Raw genomic sequence first — 20546 nt, forward strand, 5'->3', positions numbered from 1 at the left:
TTTTAATTGTTGGGCCGTCTTTTATGATTGATTTCCAAAAACACGATCAAAATAAATTGAGGAAAAAATTACATTCACCAATGGAATGCAATAATAATTTCCTTCTGATTATTTACAAGATAACAAAAGTTTAAACCGTAAACTCAACCATCACATTCTTTTTATGTGAAACTTGAATTAAATAAACAATCACCTAAATCTAAACTTAAGACAGATCCATCTCAATGTGTGTTGATGATTCATGCAGTGACGCCCTCCTGCCACTAGTTGTGTTTTTCGACTTCAGCATTTACCAGGGTTGACTGTGTCAAGCTGGTCTAAGAAGAAAAAAAAAATCTGTCGGCACAACATTGTTTATGGATTCTTCCGTTCTATAAAACGTGGCGTGCGTTTAAAAAATAAATAAATGGGTTGTCAAATAAATTAGCATTTTTTACACTTCCTGACTGACTCATTATTGCGGGCGCTCGTGTGGGAGGTGAGCCGACACCCTCCCTCTCCTCCGGTCCACACCAGCGCCAGCTAATGTGGAACATGTTGTGTAAAGCAGAGCCCACCACCAGTGACACTGACTCATGAGGAGTTGTTGGTTCAACTGCGTGAGGAATATGTTTCCGCTCACGAAAAGAAGAGTAGAAAAGTGTCACTGCGCGAGGAGGACGGAAGAAGTATGTGAGGGTAGTGCGTGGCGAGTGTGAGGACGGGGAGGCAGGGTTGAGATTCAAGGTTAAAGTTGCTTTTTTTTTTAAAAAGGGGATGGATAGTCTGAGGTGGGAGGAGTCAGACAAACGTCCCCAGATGATGCTGTTTGCAGATGATATAGTGATTTGTAGGAGAGAATGACTGTGAAAGCCGGCAAACGAAAGACAAAAAAAAACGTGTGAATGAAAGAGAGAAATCTGGTTTGAGGTATAAATGACAATTTCAGGAGGTGGTTCAAATGTTTCAGCAAAGTCTTTTTTCACTTCCCAGCAGCCTCTTCTTTCGCCCAAGGCCAAGGAGATGGTCTTGTGGGAACGTCACCCATGAAGACATCGCCCTATAAATCCTCACCCATGAAGACATCACCCTTTAAATCCTCACCCATGAAGACATCACCCTTTGAAACGTCACCCATGAAGACCTCACCCTATAAATCCTCACCCATGAAGACCTCACCCTTCAAAACACCGCCCACCAAGAGCTCTCCAGCAGCAGCGCCCAGAGTCATCTCCATCTCTGACCTTCATCCTTACGTCAGCAAGTGAGTCCTGCCTTGAAACCAATACATTTTTCCTTCGGTCCGAGTTGAACGTGGTGTAAAAATGAATCGAAGTTTCCTGAGATCAATATAAAACATTCATTCTCCTCCTGGTTATGTGAAAAACTACACACAAAAAATGTGAAAATAGTAAATATTTAAATGCGTGTACTGTTTATTTTTCATTACTAAATATATAATAATAATGATAATGTACCTTTTTCTATCTACAACACAAATATTTGTGTTGAGCTTGATGAAATACACTTTATCAACTATCGTTATCATTTAGTGAAAGAAAAGTTTAGAAAAATTACTTCCATTTCTATCTTCAAAAACAAAACCAAATCCTTGTATATTTAGAGATTAATAATTTAAACTGTAATATCTTGTATTATCAATCTCAAATATATTAAATGTATTATTATTTATAAGAGCATTCATTTACATCCGTCTGGAAGTATTTTTTCATTCATCTTGAATTCAACTTTCTTCAGTTTAATGGGATCAGTTTTCTTCCTTCGCAATAATTGTCGATAACAAATGAATAAATGGTCACACTTGAAGTGCGATTCTTCATTAGTGGATCTCTCCTACGAAAAGATTTTCTCACAGATACTTGACAGCTCCTACTGAACCTTCTCGGACCGTACATTCATCCGGTCTCTGGAAGGATCTTTCCTTGGACGAGCTTGTTATCTTTTCCATTTCTTTGACCTCCCGAGTTTTTCCTCAAAAGAGACGTAACCAGACGTGGTCGTCCAGCTCTGCTGTCAACGCTCTAATAACGCTGCGCTTTTCCAAATTGCCAACTGTAAAAATAACTGTGCCTCAAGGTGTTGTAATAAACTGATGACTGATCCAATTTGGAGTCGCTGGGTTTCCTGCAGTGAACCGAACCCACTCGCTGCGGCGAAGAAGGCGTTTATCGCGGTAAAAATATCCAACTTGACTCATTATCTTCTTCGACATGTGGCGATATTTTATTGATGTTCTTTTCTCGTCTCGTCTTTTACCACATTTTGAGCACTTTAGTTGTGTTTGTGTTGGAAACGACACAAGAATCTTGAATGGGTTGCGTGGAGTAAAATGTTCTGATGGGAAAAATGATTTGACGGTTGCGAGAGCTGTGGAGGAAAATAAAAACAAAACAAGATCGAGAAAAAAGGTCTTAATGAAACTGGTAAACTTAAGTAATGATGTAAATATTCATTCATTCATTCATTTTCTACCGCTTTATCCCTTATGGGGGTCGTGGGGGGGACTGGAGTCTATCCCAGTTTCATTGGGCGAGAGGCAGGGGACACCCTGGACAGGACACACAAAGACAGACAACCATTCACACACACACTCATATCTACAGACAATTTTTCAAAGTTCTCAATCAACCTCTGTATGTTTTTGGACTGTGGTATGTAATCAGTATTTTTTTACTTTAAGTATCCATCATATAAATGATATGGAATCTATGGACAAAACATGTTATTATGATATAAAGACAGAAAAGCGCTATATAAATATATATTACTTACTTACTTACTTTATTCAAAAACCTTTAAAATTGGTTTGGACTAGAAAAGAAGAGAAAAAAAAGAAGAGAAAAATGTCCTTAAACCAACCAAAACCTATATTTAAAGTCATGTGTTCATGAAGTTTTATTGCTAAATGATATTTGCAAAAAAAATGTCGTAAGTTATGCCTTTATTCTTCCTACATTGTGGAATGTTAGCTCTGGCGCGTTAAAGCCTTAATACGTGTGAATAAGAACAGTGTTTTTGTCTCCCCCTAGTGTCAGACGAGGGAAATGTAATGTCGTAAAATCTCCATTTGCGCTGTTGCACATTTTTTTGGGTGTACGTTCGTTTACGAAATAAGAGGATGTTGAAAGATGCTCAGAGTGGGAGGATTAATTATATTCAAGTTTACAGCGTGAATGTCGTTCAATGTGCAGGAATAGATGCAGAGAAACACCGACGCTGAACTGCAGCGACTCGTTTATGTCGTGTTGAAAAGCGAACATTTAAAATGCATCCAAGTGTTGGCACCTGAACAGCGGCAGCTCAGTCTCTTTTTTTTTTATGGAACTTTAAAGACGTGGAACAGGCACTCGGTCTGTGTCCTTGGGAATGGCTGCTTCCCTGCTTCACAACAGTGACTGATGTGCGCCCGAGTTAGGATACTCAGATTGAATAATTCCAACCTTATTTTCATCATCCTCACTCTTGTCTTCTTCACGTCTTAGTTCTCAAAGTTCTTGAACCTCAATGGTTTTTTCCTATTTGTCGCCAACAATCCTTTTCCAATACATTCCATCATCTCCTTGTTTTTTATTCTTTTTTAATCTATAAAGAAGTTCAAAAAGTAAACTGACAAGATCGAGCCTTAAACACGCAGCAATAGGAGTGCGTTTTCTCAAGAATCTGTCGATACGATACGTATCACTACTCAGGGTCAACAATACGTTATATAGTGATATATCGTGATACTCTAGTAAAAAGGATATATTTGTAGTATTGTCCAGTACTTGACTCTGGTGTTGTGATAGTGTAGTAACAAGTATATATGTGTAGTATTGTCCAGTACTTGACTCTGGTGTTGTGATAGTGTAGTAACAAGTATATATGTGTAGTATTGTCCAGTACTTGACTCTGGTGTTGTGATTGTGTAGTAACAAGTATATATGTGTAGTATTGTCCAGTACTTGACTCTGGTGTTGTGATAGTGTAGTAACAAGTATATATGTGTAGTATTGTCCAGTACTTGACTCTGGTGTTGTGATAGTGTAGTAACAAGTATATATGTGTAGTATTGTCCAGTACTTGACTCTGGTGTTGTGATAGTGTAGTAACAACTATATATGTGTAGATTTGTCCAGTACTTGACTCTGGTGTTGTGATAGTGTAGTAACAAGTATATATGTGTAGTATTGTCCAGTACTTGACTCTGGTGTTGTGATAGTGTAGTAACAAGTATATATGTGTAGTATTGTCCAGTACTTGACTCTGGTGTTGTGATAGTGTAGTAACAACTATATATGTGTAGTATTGTCCAGTACTTGACTCTGGTGTTGTGATAGTGTAGTAACAAGTATATATGTGTAGTATTGTCCAGTACTTGACTCTGGTGTTGTGATAGTGTAGTAACAACTATATATGTGTAGTATTGTCCAGTACTTGACTCTGGTGTTGTGATAGTGTAGTAACAAGGATATATGTAAGTAAGTAAGTAATTTTTATTTGTAGCGCTTTTCCAGACCAGGGTCACAAAGCGCTTAAACAATCAAAATAATACTCAATAAAGTATATACTTTAAAGGGCAAGATAAAACTGATAACGCAACAGGAGTTCCAGATATTGATATATGATATTGTCCAGTACTTGACTCTGGTGTTGCGATAGTGTAGTAAGTATATATGTGTAGTATTGTCCAGTACTTGACTCTGGTGTTGTAGTATTTACAGACCACATGACTCTTGACGAAGTCGTAACTACTTTCATTTGTTTTCAAACCAAAATATGACCAAACATCAGCTTTGAAAGTTGATGGACTCACTGTATCCTCTCGTCCTGGGATGTTGTTACTTTAGTTGCTGAGGATTTGCAACACAAAATGCACACAAAGTGAATATATGTTCATTGTAAATAAAAAAAATATCGATACAGTGCTGTCGAATATGGATACAGAATTGTGGAAAATAAACATGCAGTAAAATGGCATTAAGTTGCAGTTGCACTAGGATTGCCAGGAACTTTATATACAATATTTCTTCAAAACCTTCTAGAAAACTTTGTTGATTCATCGGCATCAGTCATGTGGTTAAGTGGAAGAAGAGGATGATAAGGATGAGAATAAAAACAATGAAAACGTGGGCCGACACCACGGACTGGAACAAGGACAGTAGCAGCCACGTGGGTGTCCCGAGAGAAAAAGAAGGGAAATACAACATCAGCTCTTGATAGTGTCTTGTCATGCAACTAAGACTATGATCTGCAAACACATATGTTACAGTCAGAGATAATAATCTGTTCGTCCCTCCAGGTGGACCATCAGAGCCAGAGTCACTCACAAATCTGACATCCGGACCTGGAGTAACTCGAGAGGAGACGGGAACCTGTTCTCCTTTGAGATAGTGGACGAGAGTGTGAGTAGTACATCTTCCCTCGTATCCATAACACGAGACGCTGTTTAATGAAACCTGTGGCCCTGCAGGGAGAAATCCGAATCACGGCCTTCAACAAGGAAGTGGACAAGTTTTTCTCTCTAGTGGAGCAAGGCAAGGTGAGGCCATCATCTCACTCGTACACCTCCATCTGACGTGAAGATGATAAGAGCTCACGGAACATTTTTGCTGATGTTTACTAACACACTTCGCTGATTTTACATTTGGGGAAAGAGCGTTATCCGGAAACACAACTGTGTGTAGAAATGTTGTCCGAAAAAAAAACTAGTGCTGTGTCTCAAACCACATACTTCTCTTAGTGCACTGAAGGTTAGTATGCATCAGGATAGTGTACGTACTAACTAGTAACTAATTCTCAACAGATAGTATGATAGTAATCAAACTGTCGCCAGCACTTACAGGAAATGACGCGACAGCTTCTTCTTCTACTACTATTTAATGATGATTTCAACCAGCTGTAGGAACACTATCGCCACCTGCTGGCAGCACGTTAGGTTTCAAGAAATATGAGAAATATTGGCGAAATATTTACGCCGGTATCAGCAGCAAATACGCGACATCCTCCTCCTGCATATATATATATATATATATATATAATATATATATATTTACAGGTGTATTTTCAGCAGCAGTATTAGGATGACACGTCTTCGCTGCTGATACCGGCATAAATATCTCGCCATTATTTGTTATATATATACATACAGTATATATATATATGTATATATATAAAAAGTAACTTCTGTTTACAAGGTCAACGTCACTAAGATGCCGGACGTTCAGGGTAGAAAGTGTCCATCGATCCATAATCAGTTTTGTGGGTGTTTTACTGACAATATAGTGTGTATAGAGCACTACATTTAACATACTAGGAATTGAGACACACTTCTGCACTAAAAATGCTAAGTTTAAGTACGCAAGTATGCGATTTGAGACACAGCTCCAGACTACAGATGGAGACGAATCTTCACCTGAAGTTTTTCAGTTCAAATTCAGAATTTGTTTTAATTATTGAGTACAAAAAATATATATTTTCAAAAATATTTACAGATATTACTGAGCTACTTGATCCAACTTTCAGCCCAACATGCAACCTACATGACATGATAGAGTAGCTCGGTACTCTTTTGCTAATGTCTGGCAGCACTATTATACCAACATTTTTACGGCTACGAGTACAGAAATATTGAATTTAGAAAATATATATTAGAATTATTGGAATAAAACTTCCAAACTATATCTGTTTTTTGAAAATAATTATTTTTTAAAATCCAACAACAACATTAAATAAAAGAAAAATAACTTTTGAAATGTTAAATTCAACCGTTTAATACTCTGATGGCGCTGATCTACTTCCAAACCGGACGTTTATATGTATTCATAAGAAATGACGTTAAGAACTTTCAAGGTTTCATTGAACAAACTCATTTTCATTAGTAAATAAAATACCTTTATTTAGAAATGTATGAGACAACTGGGATCTCATGAACATATCTACACCACTCGTGTATATTTAACGTAGATTTGCTCTCTCTATTGTTGACGTACGATGAAGTTTATCCAACTCGCATCAGCTGCTCCCGATGCAGCGTTCGATTCCAATTTGTGACCCGCAGATTAATGGAGGAACGCATTTGTCTTGTGCGGAGCCGGCAGTGTTGGCGGATCGGTGTGTGGGCGCGACAGCCTCCGTGCAGACCATCACATTAGTCTGGTGGTCTATCAGTGTGTGCGGCGCGTCGGGAGATGGAAAGTGAGCCATCGAGACGAGTCCCGGACTGAGAAGTTCTAGACTTCCGGAGCGAAGGCTGGTAAATGAGCAGCCGCGCCGCACAGATCGAGTTTAAATTGAGCTTTTTAATGGACTCCGGCGTCGACCGCTTCTCATTTTCTGGCGAATTAGACGGAGGTCACGCAGACCAGATGGTTTCCCTGCATTACCCAATATATGCAGATGAATATGTTTGTTTGCGTTTATGGCCGTCGCGTAAAATCATGTTTCTTGGTCATCTGGTTGCAGTTCCTTGCATCATATGTTGATCTGGTTTTTTATTTGAACACATGGCTTGTATCAGCCTCTTTGGAAAATACTTTTTCAATGTCATATTATAAGAAACACAGTTTGGAAGTTTGCGTTGGGAAGTTCGAGATATCAAGATAAATGTCCTGAAGTCTTGTTTAAAGTTTTTCAACCTACTTTTCTGGATCATTTATCAGTTGAATTTTGGCTCATTATAAAGATGTTTTTCGGAGCCCCCTCTGGTCTGACAGAAAAGTGGGCGTGGCTATTTGTAAGTAAGTAATATTTGTAGACAAACAACAAAACAATACCTGATCAAATATATACTTAAAAGATCAAGATAAAACAGAGACAAACACAGGAGTCTCGGAAAATCAGGGAAAAGCACAAATAAGAATGTCTTCAGATGTTTCTTGAAGGAGTCAGTAGATCAAGTTCAGGAACCATCAGTAGATTCTGATCCACAGACCTCAGAGCCCGAGCTGGGGTGTAAGTCTGGATCAGAAGCCACAGATGGAAGGTCTGACCATGAATAGATCTGAAAGTAAGAACCAGAATTTAAAAAATTGATCCTGAAAAAAAATGGCAGCCAGTGAAGAGTTTTAAGGATCGGGGGAAATGTGAGTTCTTCTACTAGAGCGGCTCAAAGTTGCCAGCGCCGTCTAATTGACTTCCATTGTAAAAACAGGTGGAAATATAGATGAAAAAAGAAAGAATCTAATGGATTTTTCACTTTGAATGAGTTGAGGATGATGGAACAAAATACGATGATTGCAGCTGAATTTAAATGAACTGTATATAGATGAGAAATATCATATAATAATTTGGCCAGAAATGTATTCACCAAGTGTGATTTAAAGCGGATCACAGTGGACACCATTGACCATCATTTGCATGCTAACGCTAACAACAGACAGAATTCTCTCCTGATGCCTCTTCCAGGAATAAATAAGCTAAACTGCTTTATCTTTAAGCCAAAAAATGGATGAGCAATAAACACAGCAAACAGTCAAGCAAACAAAGAAGACCGAGCATCCCTCGAGGGAGTCCTTGGCTCACGAGAACCACGATGAAAGCAAAAGTGTGTCAACCTCCTGAAGGAGACATTAGAGGCTCGACATTCAAAATACATGTTTAGTCCATGAATTATGAAGGACGCTGCTGCCTGTCACCGGCCGAAGGTAGAGAGCTTGGTCTGGAACTTTCAGGGGTGGCGAGAGTCTTCCTCTTAATCTGGCTAAAGGGATTTCATGAAAGATTTAGTGTCTGAGAAAGCGTCCACGTGGCAACCGAGAACTTGAGAGTGCAATAAAAGCTGAATAGGAAGGATTAGTTCAGGAAGTGAAAGCCAAGTTGAGTTTGGATTTTTCTTATATTTTCTGTCTGGTTATCAGTCCAACCAAACCTCAAATGACGTTATTTTATATGACATTATCACCCATTAATAGATCAATTACATGTAGTTTTTGACTTTACAAAATAAAACCAAAATAAAGGGCAACCATTTTCATTTTTCTTACATTATTTTGTTTATATATTGTCCCTCAATATACACTTAAAGGAAATAAAAATTTATTTAATATCTACTTTTTTATTTAGAATTAATTTGATTAAATATACCGTATATTGTCTCGCATTTTCTACTTCAGCGCAATAAAGTCCTGTTTTTTTTAAATAATAATGGCAATAAAGTTGCAATGTTTCTGGTTCTGATATTAAATCAAATTGTATTGACTAACATTTGATTCTTTTTTTAATTGAATAATTTTTTACGGTACAGTTGATCTCTTGCTATTTCTTTTAAAAACTCTCCTCATCATATACAGTGCAGTTCTTTTGACTCTCGCAGTGTTCAACTTGCACATCTACCCGCAGGTCTACTACATCACCAACGCGACACTGAAGGCGGCGAACAAACAGTACAACACTGTCAAGAACAACTTTGAAATGACCCTCCAGGCCAACTCCTCCATCGTGCCGTGCGAGGACGACCGGGAAGTCCCGATCGTTCACTGCGACTTTGTGCCCATCGCAGACCTGGGCAACAGAGACAAAGACGCCATCATCGGTGAGTTTGTTGATGCTCAGACATGGAGGAATTCTGCTGAGTGAGAGGAACGTCTGGCTCTTGTGAGGTTGTGCAACACTTTGAGGTGGATGCACAACATCGAGGAAGTACATTCAGAACCATCTGTCTGGTGTGAAGTTCATACGAAACTCTGCAGCCAGAATTCTGAGCCGCTCTAGTAGAAGAACTCACATTTCTCCAATCCTTAAAACTCTTCACTGGCTGCCAGTTTCTTTCAGGATCAACTTTAATATTCTGGTTTAACTTTCAGATCTATTCATAGTCAGACCTTCCATCAGTGATCTGATCCAGACTTACACCCCAGAAAATCAAGGAAAAGCTCAAATAAAAATGTCTTGAGATGTTTCTTGAAGGAGTCAGTAGATCATCAAACACAGATGTTTCATGAAGGAGTCAGTAGATCATCAAACACAGATGTTTCTTGAAGGAGTCAGTAGATCATCAAACACAGATGTTTCTTGAAGGAGTCAGTAGATCATCAAACACAGATGTTTCTTGAAGGAGTCAGTAGATCATCAAACACAGAGATGTTTCTTGAAGGAGTCAGTAGATCATCAAACACAGAGATGTTTCTTGAAGGAGTCAGTAGATCGTCAAACACAGATGTTTCTTGAAGGAGTCAGTAGATCATCAAACACAGATGTTTCTTGAAGGAGTCAGTAGATCATCAAACACAGATGTTTCTTGAAGGAGTCAGTAGATCATCAAACACAGATGTTTCTTGAAGGAGTCAGTAGATCATCAAACACAGATGTTTCTTGAAGGAGACAGTAGATCATCAAACACAGAGATGGTTCCAAAGCTTAGGAGCAACAGTCTGGAAGGATTTCTCTCGTCTGGTCCTGAAGCGTGTTCAGGAACCATCAGTAGATTCTGATCCACAGACCTCAGAGCCCGAGCTGGGGTGTAAGTCTGGATCAGATCACTGATGCAAAGTCTGACCATGAATAGATCTGAAAGTAAGAACCAGAATTTTAAAATGATCCTGAAAGAAACTGGCAGCCAGTGAAGAGTTTGAAGGATCGGAGAAATGTGAGTTCTTCTACTGGAGCAGCTCAGAATTCTCGCTTTAAGTCTATAAAACATGAATAGCACGGAGCTATTTCTTTATACTATTTGATGTTATGAGATAAAATGGCTAATGCAGTTGCCAACACATGCATAATATCAATTATATCCCGTGTGTTATGTTTGAAAAACAACATAATTTAATATCTTCAGAGCTCAGTGGTTTCTCCTGGAGCAGTGAAGTGTTTAGACGACATGTTTGACTCAAGAGTGTCGACCTCACTCATGATATCCCAGCACCTCTCGTCACCGGTGGTCATGTGTGGTCGCGATCATCGGCGACGAATCCTCCAAAAAATAACGAAGCGGTTTATTACTTTTGACCTGGTTTTTACCGCCTCGTCGTCCCCTCAGACGTGATCGGCGTGTGCAAGAGTGCGGACGACGTGACCCTCATCACCACCAGGGCCTGCAGAGAAGTCTCCAAACGAGACCTTCATCTGGTGGACATGAGCGGCAGAGAAGTCACGGCCACGGTCTGGGGAGACGAGGTACGGAACCCTTTAACTCTGCTTTACATTGAAGAGATTCCTCTCATTATGTTCCTCCTCTCAAACACTCGTTTTTTAATCAAACAAAACCAAAATATAATGAATATTTCATCTATAGAAGTAAAACAAAAAAGATCCAAATGTATCAAATATGCCTTTTCTTGGCTCTATGTTGTGATATCTGACACCTTTATTGCACAAAATTGTGAAAATATTCAAGTGTTTTATCCTCTGTCTGAGTCTGATTATTTATTTGAGTAAATATTGTTTTTTTTATAACCACATGTCACTATATATACTCTCTTCTTATTGGTGTGTTCGCTCGGTGCAGTGTTACTGTGATTTAAATCTTTAAAGGAGTCGATTTGACAATAAAATGAAAACAAAAAAAGGTCAGGAAAGAGTGAGGCCCACAGTGATGACATCATCACGTCGCTTTCACACGTCCCTCCGAGTCGACTTTTTGTTGAGTTTGAACTATTTGACTTTTTTTTCCTCTGGACGCTGCAGTGAGTTTTTTTTTCTCTCTCAAGCAAAGATGAAAGCTTGTTTTTTTTTACACGTCAGTGGTTATAAATGGTTTTATTTATATTCAAAGTTTACTTTATTACATTAATGATTCGTGCATTCTTTGTATAGAAGTATAAAAATGAATTTGTTAAGAAAAATCTAATTTAAAGTGACAACAAAATGATTAATTAATTAAATAATTGGTAAAAAATATATATATATATATATATATATATGAAGAGTTAAAAGTGTTTAAAAAAATGTTACTTTACTTTACATTTTTTTCTACTTTTACATTGTTTTTTATATCTCACTGTTATCTACTTCCCTGAGTGACATCCACAAATGTTGCTTTTTATGTCGTAGACTGTGAAATTCTATGACACGCTGCTATAGAAGGACACTTTCAATAATGACACAAAATGTGGCAGAAAAGTATTTAATTTCACTTTAGGCCTATTTTTGATATCAACACCGTTAGGGTTTTGTCACGATGAACCGACCCCTTCCTCAGTCTGGATACGTTGTGGTGGTGAAGAAGGATACAGACACAGGAATGAGTTTAAGAGAAAATGCTTGTTTATTGAAATATGCAAAAGTCAGAGACTTACATGATTCAAGGGCTCTTAGCAAAGCAGAAATCTAACGCAGAGACGCTTCTTTCTCAAGAAATGGCGCATCTTTTACAGTATGAATATTCAGGTAAACACCTCTAGTCATTTGTTCACGTATGATTGGTCAGATACTCTAAACACTTGTCATCTAAGATGGCCGCCGCACGTGCTGGTTGTAGAAAGTTACCGCAGTTTGATGTCGTCTAGAGAGAATCTGTCAGTTGACTTACGCAGATGTCTGTCCTTGTCCTTGACTAACTGACACCATCTACGGATTGTTTTGTATCTCTCAGTGTGAGCCAGTGGATTCTAAAGAGAAGCAATGATTATTTAATATGAATTAAATATGAAAGATTATCAATTAATCAAATGTGTGTTAACAGTAGATGATCGATTACAGTAAAGTTGTCATTTCCTTTCAACACTCACTCCCTGTTTTTATCTTTCTTTGACGATCAGTTTTCTACAATAAATACGTTGACATTTTTACGCCCGGATTTGTCTTGAAGTCTCTTTGAACCGACGCATTTCGTGTTCTCGTCCCCGAAGATCTCTGATTGGTTCTTTCCTCAAACGACGCTCCTGACCTTCAGGGGTTTAACATGTTTAATCTGGAAGTGTGAGCCGAGCAGCTCCGGCATGAGGATGAAATGCTGCTATTCTTCACTGATCCCACTCAATCTTAAAACTTCCAATCCCTTTTTTTCCCCCTAAAATAAAGGGAATGACTTTGAAATCCACGGGTCGGTTGTTTAAAAATGTCAGCAGCGACGTCCGTCTCCTCGAGGTGCGACGGAGAAAACGAGATGGACGTCTGGACTCGTCTTTTGTTCTCTTTTATTGTCGCCCTCGTTCATCCGGACGTCGTTTCCCCTCCTCAGGCGGTGAAGTTCGACGGCTCCGGACGGCCCGTGGTCGCCATCAAAGGGGCCCGACTGTCCGACTTCGGGGGCCGGTCTCTCTCCGTCCAGTTCAGCTCCACGCTGATGGTCAACCCGGACATTCCGGAAGCTTTCAGACTCCGCGCCTGGTGAGTGAGGACGGACGTGTTGGAAATGAATCATTTTTATATCATGTCATCTCTATATTTCATTATAAAATATAAGGTAATTACCTCTGCCAAGGAGGTAAAGCTTTCTTTAGCACTCGTTTGCGAACGAGGTGAAGGCTTTGAACATGAAATTTGAGCTTCTTAAAACACAACATAAACTAGAATCACTGAAGTAAATCAACATTTAACTAAATTCCTCAATATTTGGTTTTGATGACTCGGGAATCTCGATGTATCTCGCTGTTGTATTTTATTGATACAATTAAAATCAATAATCAACAATAAATCACACTAAAAGGAAAATTTACTCTGGTTTTTCTGATTAAATCAAATCAAAATGATTCACTGTCGATATAGAAATGTTATCAAAACACTGGATGTTTAACACAAATTTCTATTTTTAATTTGGTTAAAATTAATCAATAATCATTTGAAGGTTTTTAGCGTATATCAAATAATAATTTCAAAACCTAAAGGTTATTAAGAAGTTCTTTGATTAATGCTATTATTTTGATAATTAATTAATAGAATTTAACATAAAAGAAGATTTAACAATAAAGATGAACATGTTATCTTTATTTATTAATATTTATCTTTATTTATATTTATATAAACATATTTATCTTTAGACTTAGATTGTATCATCTTGTTCTTTCTCTTTATGTCTCTTTGTTCTTATTTTATTTTATTTATTTTTAATGAAAAATTGCTGTATTTGCTGTGGATAATTGGAAAAAAAACGATTTCCCAAAGGAGACCTCCTGAGGGATCAATAAATTTCTACCTAACCTAAGCTAACCTATAGAGCAATGATTCATAAAACAGTACAAAATAAAGTAGGAAAGTAAAAAGAGAGAGAGCGACATATTTTCAGAGACACGTAGAAAAAAGGTAAAAATTCACATTATGCTCCTGTTCTCCCGGGGAAAAGATTCGGAGAAATGACTCATTCTCTTATTTAGGCTTTTAAGAAAACGAGGTTTTCTCTTGGAGCGAATCTGTTTTTAGAAGCTATTGTAGCTCCCAGCAGAGGTAACATGTTCTTTAATCATCCGCCGTCACCGCATGATCCTCTACTTCAGGAGCAGCTCTTCAAACGAGACTTCCTAGAGTTCTCAGTGGATCGTGACTCAACCAGGTCAAGGTCAACGACCTCCCTGGCTTCCATAGATACATGTTCAGTGGTGGACCCAGAGACAACACAAGGGATACCACAAACACATTTGTTTTCTGAATATCTGGAAATGTCTTTAACTTAGTATTTAATAAATATGGTCTAAATTCTATCAAAATTGGACATATTTTAAATTTCATGGGGGTCTTCCGCCCCCCTTTCCGCCCCCCTACAATTACCAAATAGAGCTGAATATCTGTAACTGTCCCTTATTTAGTATTTAATAAATAAGGTCCAAATTCGATCAAAATTGGACATATTTTAAATTTCACGGGGGTCTTCTGCCCCCCTTTCCGCCCCCTTACAATTAACAAAAGGAGCTTAATATCTGGAAATGTCCCTCACTTAGTATTGAATAAATATGGTCTAAATTCTATCAAATTGTACATATTTTAAATTTCACAAGGATCTTCTGCCCCCCTTTTCTGCCCCCTTACAATTAACAAAAGAAGCTGAATATTGGGAAACGTCCCTCACTTAGTATTTAATAAATATGTTCCCCATTTGATGTTTCCCATTTCACGGGGGTCTTTTGCCCCCCTTTCGTTAAACATAATTTGCTCTTCCCCCCTGAAACCTTCTGAGAGGTCGGTAGTCTACATCATCATTTCCAAGTAATTTTTTCATCCCCAAAATGGGAAATATTTGAATTGTCATGGGCTCTTCTGACCCCTTTAAACTTTAATTTAATTTAATTTATTCATTTTAATCACAGCCCTTGAACTCCACACACAAACACAGCATTAAGCCCCCAAATAAAACTGACAGAACATGAACTATGTCAAAATAATAACATGGTCTTCACTCAACCGTCCTCTGGCCTGGATCAGAAGTTTGTGTTGCTATGGAGACAAACATGATTCATTCATATCTCGTTGTATTAGTTTCTGATCAAAGTCTCAAACGAGTGAAGAGTTTCATCCTCTAGTTCGTCCCCAGATCTTTGCTGCTTGAGTTTGATTCAGATCCATGTCTTCATAAATCCGAGGAGCGTCTTGACTGCAGTTCCTGTGGCGCTGAGGGCCTCGTGCTGCTGCTGCTGCACGTGATCAATGTTCACCACACATCAAAATCGGAAATACATGTGTTTTTTACGGGGGTCTTCTCTATTGGCACCCCCTTACATTTTACTCAAGAAACTCATCAAGTTAATTTTCTGCTGACTCACATTTTTGGTGATGACAAAAGTGCTTGGAAATGATCATCTAGACTACTGACCTCTCAGTGAAGGTTTCAGGGGGGAAGGGCAAATTGTGTTTAATGAAAGGGGGGCAAAAGACCCCCATGGAATTTAAAATATGTCCAATTTCGATCGAGTTTAGACCATATTTATTATATACTAAGTAAGAGACATTTCCAGACATTAAGCTCCTTTTGTTAATCGTAAGGGGCGGAAAAAGGGGGGCAGAAGACCCCCGTGAAATTTAAAATATGTCCAATTTTGATAGAATTTACACCATATTTATTAAATGCTAAGTTAGGGACATTAAAAAGTTTACTTTAATACAATTGATATTAAATTATATTTTCATGGGGGTCTTCTGCCCCCCCTGTAACGCCCCCTTACAATTAACAAAAGGAGCTGAATTTCTGGAAATCTCCCGTATTTGGTTTTCAATAAATATGGTTTACATTTTTATCAAAATTGGACATATTTAAATTTTCATGGGGGCCTTTTTCCCCCCTTTCCCTTGATCTAATTCGATCTAGTTGCCATTCCCACTCTTAAACCTTCACTCAGAGGTCGTTATGATAATTCTCAAGCAATTTTGTGTTTCTCTAAATTTGATGTATTTGAATTTTCATGGGGGTCTTCTGCCTCCCTTCCCGCCCCCTTGCAAGTTACAAAAGGAGCTGAAATAACTGAAAATCCCCTGCACTTAGTATTTAATAAATATGTCTTAAATTCCATGAAATTCGAGGTATTCTAATTTTTTGGAAGAAGGGGGGTCCTCTGCCCCCGTTCCTGCCCCCTTGCAATTTACAAAAGGAGCTGAATGTCTGAAAATCCCCTGCACTTAGTATTTAATAAATATGTCCTAAATTCCATTAAAATCTGTGTATTTTAATTTATTGGAAGACGGGGCATCTTCTGCCCCCCTTCCCGCCCCCTTGCAATCTACAAAAGGAGCTGAATTTCTGGAAATTCCTCGCACTTAGTATATAATACATATGTCCTTAACTTAGTATTTCATAATATTGCATCAATTTCATTAAAATTGGAAGGTTTGAAATTTTATGAGAGTCTTCTGCCCCCCTTGCGCCCCCTTTATCTGCTTGAGTGATGTTGTCCGTAGAATCTCTGAGAACCAGTCAGATCTGTGAAATAAACCATGATTCCCCACCAGGTCGTTGACCACCTGTGTTACCGTCCTGTGACCCAGGCTCCATCTGTGTTTGTTCCCTCACAGGTTCGACCGAGAAGGTCACGCCCTCGACAGCCAGTCCTTGACGCAGACCAGGTCTTCGGCTCGAGGAGGGTCGACCAACTGGAAAACTCTGAGCGACATCAAAACCGAACAGTTGGGTCACACGGAGCAGGTACAGTTCAAGCATAGTTTGATTTGAACATATTGTGGAGCCATGACTGCGTATTATCTTTTAAAATATCCTCATTCAAACATGAAGAAAGGCTATATTAATTTAAAAGAATATTACGGTTTCTAACTATTCTCAACGATATTGATACTGTTTCCCCTATTTATTGAAGTAACAGAAAATGAATAAAGACATGTTTAAAGTGTATTACTTTAGTATTACTTTTTAGTTCTCAACTAATCTGCAGGAAACTTTCATTTTGACCCTTGTTTTTGTCAAATGATTAGATTAATTAATGGATGGCGCTGGACAGATGGATGAATGGATGGATGAATGAATGGATGGATGAATGGATGGATGAATGGCGCTGGATAGATGGATGGATGGATGGATGAATGGATGAATAGATGGATGATGGATGATGGATGATGGATGATGGATGATGGATGATGGATGATGGATGATGGATGATGGATGATGGATGGATGGATGATTGGATGAATAGATGGATGATGGATGATGGATGATGGATGATGGATGATGGATGGATGGATGAATGGATGGATGATGGATGGATGGATGGATGGATGGTGCTTGATAGATAGATGGATGGATGGCGCTGGATGGATGGATGGATGGATGGATGGATGGATGGATGGATGGATGGATGGATGGATGGATGGATGGATGGATGGATGGATGGATGGCGCTTGATAGATAGATGGATGGATGGATGGCGATGGATGGATGGATGGATGATTGGATGGATGGATGATTGGATGAATAGATGGATGATGGATGATGGATGATGGATGATGGATGATGGATGATGGATGATGGATGGATGGATGGATGGATGATTGGATGAATGGATGGATGGATGGATGGATGGATGGATGGATGGATGATGGATGGATGGATGGATGGTGCTTGATAGATAGATAGATGGATGGATGGCGCTGGATGGATGGATGGATGGATGGATGGATGGATGGATGGATGGATGGATGGATGGATGGCGCTTGATAGATAGATGGATGGATGGGTGGGTGGATGGATGGATGGATGGATGGATGGATGGATGGATGGATGGGAAACTGTTATCTTTGTACCTAATGATGTTCATCAGTAAAACTATGTTCCAGCTCCACACATAAGAGCAACATTTATGTTGTTCAAACACAGATGATTGTTTGCAATGACATCACGTCTGATCCTCTCTCAGCTGAAGCTGAAGTGGCGTCTGATGCTCTAAAGCTCTTTACATGAATAAGTCACGACTTGCATGATCGTATCTTTGGAGAAGAAGCGTCTTTTCATCTCTGAGGCCGGAGTCGAGTGTTAAACTCAGCAGGATCTGTCTTGATGTGAGAAGCTGTGAGAGCTTTAGTCGGTGACGTGACGGAGCCATGACCTCCTGACATGTAGCTGAGGTGCTTCATGGTCTTCATCCATCAACATACATGTTATTTGATGGAACAATGACCTGTCAATCATGATCTTCATGAACATGTTATTTGATGGAACAATGACCTGTCAATCATGATCTTCATGAACATGTTATTTGATGGAACAATGACCTGTCAATCATGATCTTCATGAACATGTTATTTGATGGAACAATGACCTGTCAATCATGATCTTCATGAACATGTTATTTGATGGAACAATGACCTGTCAATCATGGTTCTTGTCAATACTATCATTGTTCACTTTATACTCCTGAAAGATATTTTAGCCATTTACACTTGTGGGCTTTCTTCTATCTTTCTTTAATCTCTTCTACTCTTTCTTTTATTTCTCTTTTTCTACCCTTTACTTCCCCATTCACCTGACCTTTGACCTTCCAGTAAATTCTATTGTATAATCTACTCACACCTAGAAACTTCATTCAACTTTAAAAAACACTTTTGTCTACTTATTACTACTTCTACTACTACTTCTACTACTTCTACTTCTACTACTAATTCTACTACTACTTCTACTACTTCTAGTTTTACTACTAATTCTACTACTACTTATACTTATACTTTTACTACTAATTCTACTTTTACTATTAATTCTACTACTACTTACACTTATAATTTTTACTACTAATTCTAATACTACGTCTACATTTAATACTACTTCTAGTTTTACTACTAATTCTACTACTAATTCTACTTGTACGACTAATTCTACTACTACTTATACTACTTATAATCGTATTTGTTCAGGCTTTTCCTTGATTTTCTGGAACTCCTGTTGTGTTATCAGTTTTATCTTGACCTTTAAAGTATATATTTTATTGAATATTGTTTTGATTGTTTAAGCGCTTTGGGACCCTGGTCTGGAAAAGCGCTACACAAATAAAACTTACTTAAACACTTACTTACTTACTACTTCTGCTTTTACTAATAATTCTACTACTACTACTACTTCTTCTTTTATTACTAATTATTTTACTACTTCTACTTCTGATTTACTAATAATTCTACTACAAACTCTACTAATGCTCCTACCACTTATAATTTTACTGCTAATTGTACTTCTTAATCTACTACTGCATTTACTACTTATACTACTATTTCTACTACTACTTTACTACTAAATTAATTGTTGGCCAAGTATTAGTCTATTGTATGTATAATCATGTCCATATTTTTTTTACCATGTCATGGTGCTGCAATTTAGCATAAATGTATTGCAGTTTTTAGGGTTTACAGTATTAGAGTATATTTTCAATGTATAGTGATTTGTAAAGAAAATATTAAGAATAAATCATCAATAATTAAGTTGCAAATAAACAACATATGATTGACATGGTTAGATATTTTTTCAAAGACACTTGTTTCCATGACTCGTGTCTCTGACTCACTGGTATATTTATTTTTATTATATTTATTTAAATAAACAATATACATTAATGTGAATCTCTTGGTGTGTAGAAGGAAATATCCTGTAAAATAAAAACACTGCTTCGGTCCTTGAGGAATCTAAGAGTGTTTTTACTCGGAGGGATTTATTTTCAGACGCCACCTAGAGTTTGTCTTTTTGTAGTTCTTTGTTTAGTTTGTTACTCCCAGGACTCCCTGGTGTTTCTTGTGAGTCTCCTCAGAGCAGAGCCTGGTTTTAAATGTCAAATCTTGAACTTGAAAAAGTTTGTGTGTTTTTGCTCTGAAAATGGTGTCACAGGTGGGATGGTCATGACGAGGCCAGCGAGGGACACAAGGAGTGAACGTCTCCCTGTTATTGTGCGTCTTAGTGTGACTGTTTGTGTGTCTTCATGTGCGTGTGCGAGCGTACGGGTGTTTCTGTGTGTGTGTGTCTCTCTCTTCGAATGTGTGTGTCTGTGCCAGTGTGTGCTTGATTGTGTGTGTGTCTTTGTATGTGTGTCTGCTTGTCCTCTGTGTCTCCGCACACGTTTTTGTGTCTTCGTGTGAATGTGTGTCTGTCTTTGTGCGTGTGTGCGCAATCTCGTCGTGACTGTGCGCCACTGTCTGGTCGTGTCTTCATGTGTGTGTGTTTCTGTCTTTCTCTGTTTGTGTCGACCTGTCTCCATTCAGGTGTGTGTGGATGTATGCTTGTGTGT

At 38.3% G+C, this 20546-nt stretch overlaps 1 protein-coding gene across 5 annotated transcripts in view; it reads left to right on the forward strand.

The window, feature by feature from the left end:
• Positions 1 to 20546, forward strand: part of LOC148065867 (replication protein A 70 kDa DNA-binding subunit-like) — a 36010-nt gene that overhangs the window by 4030 nt on the left and 11434 nt on the right. For 3 of the 5 annotated variants that reach the window (XM_087807243.1, XM_087807245.1, XM_087807246.1), the window contains exons 7-13: positions 973 to 1243; positions 5279 to 5381; positions 5450 to 5518; positions 9316 to 9508; positions 10952 to 11088; positions 13094 to 13242; positions 16849 to 16978. In XM_087807243.1, the coding sequence (XP_087663369.1) occupies positions 973 to 1243; positions 5279 to 5381; positions 5450 to 5518; positions 9316 to 9508; positions 10952 to 11088; positions 13094 to 13242; positions 16849 to 16978 (1052 nt within the window). The remainder of the gene's footprint in view (positions 1 to 972; positions 1244 to 5278; positions 5382 to 5449; positions 5519 to 9315; positions 9509 to 10951; positions 11089 to 13093; positions 13243 to 16848; positions 16979 to 20546) is intronic. The other 2 variants (XM_087807244.1, XM_087807247.1) reach the window with 1 other exon arrangement.

This window comes from Callionymus lyra, chromosome 14, assembly GCF_982586985.1.
Source record: "Callionymus lyra chromosome 14, fCalLyr1.hap1.1, whole genome shotgun sequence".
Classification (NCBI taxonomy): Eukaryota; Metazoa; Chordata; class Actinopteri; order Syngnathiformes; family Callionymidae; genus Callionymus; species Callionymus lyra.